Below are 4,865 nucleotides of genomic sequence, written 5' to 3'. Positions count from 1 at the left end.
AACTAGCATGAAGCCACAAAGGGTCAACCTATGACCAAATCAAGCTAAGGGCATTCCCCTTTTCATTGGCCGATAGAGCAAAGGATTGGGTATTCTATCTTCCCCCGGGCTCGATCAACTCATGGACCGACATGGCAAGAGTTTTCTTGATAAGTTCTATCCCGCTTCAAGAGTCTCAAGTCTTAGAAATGAGATTTGTGGAATTCGCCAAGGTCAAAATGAGACTTTTCATGATTATTGAGAGAGGTTCAACAATTTGTGTTATAGTTTCCCAAAACACCAAATTCCGGAACAACTCCTCATTCAACACTTCTATGAGGGATTGTTACCGATGGAGAGAAGACTAGTTGATGCCTCAAGTGGTGGTGATGTCTTTAGTAAAACTCCACAACAAACAAGACAAATTTTCAACACCATAGCCGCGAATTCCCAACACTTTGGCCCGCGCCAAGATATGAAAAGAGACACACAACACAGAGTCAATGAAGTGGGAACATCGAACGTCGAGTCTCAAATCAAAGATCTAACCTCCGTTGTGCAAAAGCTAGCCATGGGACAAACTCCACAAGTGATGGTTTGTGGGATCTGTGCAACAATGGGACATCCTACGGATATGTGTCCCATTCTTCAAGAAGATGCGGAACATGTAAATGCCACGGGAGAGTTCCAAAATTACCACAACAAGCCATCCAGTTACCAAAATGCTTACAATTCAATTTGGAAGCCAAATCCCAACATGAGCTACAATCCCAAGACAATTGCCTCAAAATGCATTGGTTAGACCTTCCTATCCACCACCACAACCTCATTACCAACATCCACAACCACACTATCAATCCAAACCACACCCTCCACACCACCAACAACCTCCTCAATCCCAACCAAGTAGCTCCGTAATGTCCCTTGATGACATTGTCAAATCCCTAGCCACTAGTACCCAACAATTCCAAAAAGAGATAAGAACTAGTATCTCCAACCTTGAAGCACAAATGGGAGATATAGTTACATCCATAAGCAAGTTGGAGTCCCGTGGGAAATTGGCTTCTCAAACCGAAAAGAACCCAAATGTCAATGTGCTGACTTTGAGAAGTGGCAAACAAACTAGGGAAAGTAGTTCAAAGAAGAAGCCAAGGTATGAAGAGGAAGAAATAGAAGTCATTCCCATTGAAGAATCTATAGTCAAGAATGATGCACAAGCCGGAGCCCCAAAGAAGACAACCCCTCTAGTGACTCCAATAGCCACTCAACCACCATTCCCCTCCCGAATTGCAACTTCGAAGAAGAAAATGGAGGAGAAGGAGATTTTGGACACCTTCCGAAAGGTGGAAGTAAACATCCCTCTACTTGATGCAATCAAGCAAATCCCGAGATATGCAAAGTTTTTGAAAGAACTTTGTACCAATAAGAGGAAGTTGAAGGGAAATGAGAAAATTTCAATGAATGAAAACATATCCACGGTTTTAAAAAGGAAGCTTCCACCTAAGTGCAAAGATCCGGGAATGTTTACGGTTCCTTGCAAGATAGGAGATGTCACTTTTAGTAGTGCCATGCTTGACCTTGGTGCTTCTATTAATGTCATGCCCTATTCGGTGTATGAATCATTGAATGTTGGACCTTTAAGTGAAACTGATGTCATAATCTCTCTTGCGGATAAATCAAGTGTCTTTCCTAGAGGTGTTTTGGAAGATGTCCTAGTGCAAGTAAACCAACTGGTCTTCCCGGCAGATTTCTATGTCATTGATCTAGATGAACAAGTGTCCTCAAAATCGGGTATAATTTTACTTGGGAGATCATTCTTGAAGATGGCTAGAACGAAGATTGATGTATATGCGGGAAGCTTAACAATGGAGTTTGATGGTGAAACAATAAGTTTTAACATTTGTGATGCTATGAGATATCCTAGTGATGTTTCATCCTTGTGTTTTGTTGATGTTATTGAACCACTAACCCAAGAGTTGTTCGAGTTGTCTAATGGTGACACGTTGGAGATGGTTTTGAGCAAAGGGTTTGATTGTGGAAAGTTAGCCAAGAAGTTGAAGCTCTACTCACTAGACCCCGAAGTTGAAAGATTGGTTAACAATTTGGAGATCAAGAAGACCACTCAATTTAGTGTGAAGCAAATTGAATTACCTCAAACTCACACAAGATTACCACCCTCCCTTGTTCAACCTCCGGAATTAGAATTGAAGGTCCTTCCTCAACATTTGAAGTATGCTTACTTAGGAAACAACGAGACTCTTCCGGTCATCATTTCAACTCACTTAACCGAATGTGAAGAAGAGCAACTCTTCAAGGTGTTTAGGGAGCATAAAGAAGCCATGGGTTGGACGATTGCAGATATCAAAGGGTTGAGCCCCTCCACTTGCATGCACAAAATTCTAATGGAGGATGAATGCAATCCAAGTAGAGACGCGCAAAGAAGGTTGAATCTGCCAATGATGGAAGTGGTCAAGAAAGAGATTTTGAAGCTCTTAGATGCGGGAATGATCTATCCAATCTCGGATAGCAAGTGGGTGAGCCCGGTTCAAGTCGTGTTGAAGAAGACGGGGATCACGGTGGTCGAGAACAACAAAGGTATGATGGTTCCCACCCGTGTGCAAAACGGGTGGAGAGTATGTATTGACTACCGCAAACTCAATGCAAGCACAAGAAAAGATCATTTCCCATTACCTTTCATTGACCAAATGTTAGAAAGGTTGGTCAGGAAATCACACTATTGTTGTCTCGACGGGGATTCCGGTTTTCACCAAATCCCGGTGGCACCGGAAGACCAAGAAAAGACAACATTTACATGTCCATTTGGCACTTTTGCATACCGGAGAATGCCATTCGGATTATGTAACGGCCCGGCCACTTTCCAACGTTGCATGGTTAGTATCTTTTCCGAATATGTCGAAAAAACATAATTGAGGTTTTTATGGACGATTTTACGGTATATGGCAACTCCTTTCAAGAGTGCTTGACCAATCTCACCAAAATTTTGAAAAGATGTATTGAAACAAATTTGGTTTTAAATTTTGAAAAATGTCATTTTATGGTGAGTCAAGGTCTTATTTTGGGTCATATTGTGTCAAAGAAAGGAATTGAGGTAGATAAGGCCAAGATAGATGTTATTCAAAGCATACCTTACCCGACTTGTGTTCGGGAAGTTCGTTCTTTCTTGGGCCATGCAGGTTTCTACCGGAGATTCATTAAAGATTTTTCAAAGATAACAAGACCAATGTGCCAACTCTTGCAAAAGGATGTTGATTTCGAGTTCACTGAGGCGTGCAAAGAAGCTTTCGACAAGCTCAAAGAGTTGCTAACATCCGCCCCCATCATGCAAGCACCAAATTGGGATCTCCCCTTTGAGATCATGTGTGATGCAAGCAACTATGCAATAGGCGCCGTTTTGGGTCAAAAGAATGGATGAGCCTCCCATGTGATCTACTATGCATCAAGAACACTAGACAATGCTCAAAGCAACTACTCTACTACGGAGAAGGAACTACTGGCCATAGTGTTCGCCTTGGAGAAATTTATACAATACCTACTTGGTACCAAGGTCATTGTGTATTCGGATCATGCAGCTCTTAAGTACTTGATGACGAAGAAAGTTGCAAAGCCTAGACTCATCCATTGGATTTTATTGTTACAAGAATTTGATTTGGAAATCCGGGACAAGAGTGGATCTGAGAATCTTGTTGTCGATCACCTAAGCCGGATCACTTCAAATGAAACTCCTCTCCTTTTGCGGGACGAGTTTCCGGATGAGCATCTCTTTTCCCTTACTCAATCTACTCCTTGGTATGCCGATATCGTTAACTTTTTGGTCACGAAAAGGTATCCCAACACATTCACACGTGCTCAAAAAGACAAGCTCAAAAGTGATGCAAAATACTATGTGTAGGATGAACCTTATTTGTGGAAACATTGTCCCGATCAAATTATTAGGCGATGTGTGCCCCAACAAGAGCATCAATCCATTTTACAATTTTGTCATGAACTTGCTTGTGGGGGACACTTCGGACCTAGCCGGACCTTGAGAAAGGTCCTTGAGTGTGGACTATTTTGGCCAACCATGTCACGCGATTGTTACTTGTTTTGCAAAAGTTGTGAACGGTGCCAAACGACGGGAAACATTTCACATAAAAATCAAATGCCACAAAATCCAATCCTTGTTTGTGAAGTTTTTGACGTATGGGGGATTGATTTCATGGGCCCATTCCCCGTTTCGTTTGGCAACGTTTACATCTTGCTCGCGGTTGACTATGTTTCTAAGTTGGTTTAAGACAAAGCTACACGATTGGACGATGCCAAAACGGTTATCGAGTTTTTGAAGTCTAATGTTTTTGTGAGGTTTGGTGTGCCTAGGGCTTTGATTAGTGATCGAGGGACGCATTTTTGCAATAAGATGATGGAGGCCTTGCTGAAAAACTACAACGTGACCCATCGTGTCTCTACCGCCTACCACCCTCAAACGAACGGTCAAGCGGAAGTTTCGAATCGCGAGGTGAAGAGTATTCTTAACCCCTCAAGGAAAGATTGGAGCATAAGGCTTGATGATGCCTTATGGGCCTATCGGACCGCTTACAAGACCCCGATATGAATGTCTCCATTTAGGTTGGTTTTTGGAAAACCTTGTCATCTTCCCGTCGAATTAGAGCACCATGCATTTTGGGCGGTCAAGTAATGTAATTACAATATTGATGAGGCGGGAAGGCAAAGGAAGCTTCAACTTCAAGAGTTGGAGGAGTTGAGAAATGACTCCTATGAAAACTCAAGAATTTACAAGGAGAGGACAAAGCTTTTCCATGACAAGTCCATTACCCGCAAGCATTTCGAGCCGGGACATAGGGTTTTGCTTTACCATTCGCGATTGAAAT

At 42.3% G+C, this 4,865-nt stretch overlaps 1 protein-coding gene across 1 annotated transcript; it reads left to right on the top strand.

Moving 5' to 3' along the window:
- The first annotated feature begins 896 nt into the window (after positions 1-896).
- LOC145157767 (uncharacterized) lies at positions 897-3,412 on the top strand. The gene is made up of 3 exons (XM_079076764.1): positions 897-1,857; positions 1,954-2,574; positions 3,048-3,412. Exons 1-3 carry the CDS (start codon positions 897-899, stop codon positions 3,410-3,412), a joined length of 1,947 nt encoding a protein of 648 aa, XP_078932890.1.
- Positions 3,413-4,865: the final 1,453 nt, after the last annotated feature.

The sequence above is a fragment of the Lactuca virosa genome, chromosome 2 (genome assembly GCF_052849685.1).
Source record: "Lactuca virosa cultivar CGN04683 chromosome 2, Lactuca_virosa_CGN04683_v6, whole genome shotgun sequence".
NCBI lineage: Eukaryota > Viridiplantae > Streptophyta > Magnoliopsida > Asterales > Asteraceae > Lactuca > Lactuca virosa.
This window is presented reverse-complemented; position numbering and strand designations above follow the sequence as displayed.

What these genes read in the sequence shown, in the direction of transcription:
- LOC145157767 (XM_079076764.1), top strand. Translation starts at nt 897, where the DNA reads ATGTCCCTTGATGACATTGTCAAATCCCTAGCCACTAGTACCCAACAA. An exon ending in CTTAACAATGGAGTTTGATG is followed by an intron (nt 1,858 to 1,953) that starts GTGAAACAATAA and finishes CACTAACCCAAG; the next exon opens with AGTTGTTCGAGTTGTCTAAT. An exon ending in GGTGGTCGAGAACAACAAAG is followed by an intron (nt 2,575 to 3,047) that starts GTATGATGGTTC and finishes TGGTGAGTCAAG; the next exon opens with GTCTTATTTTGGGTCATATT.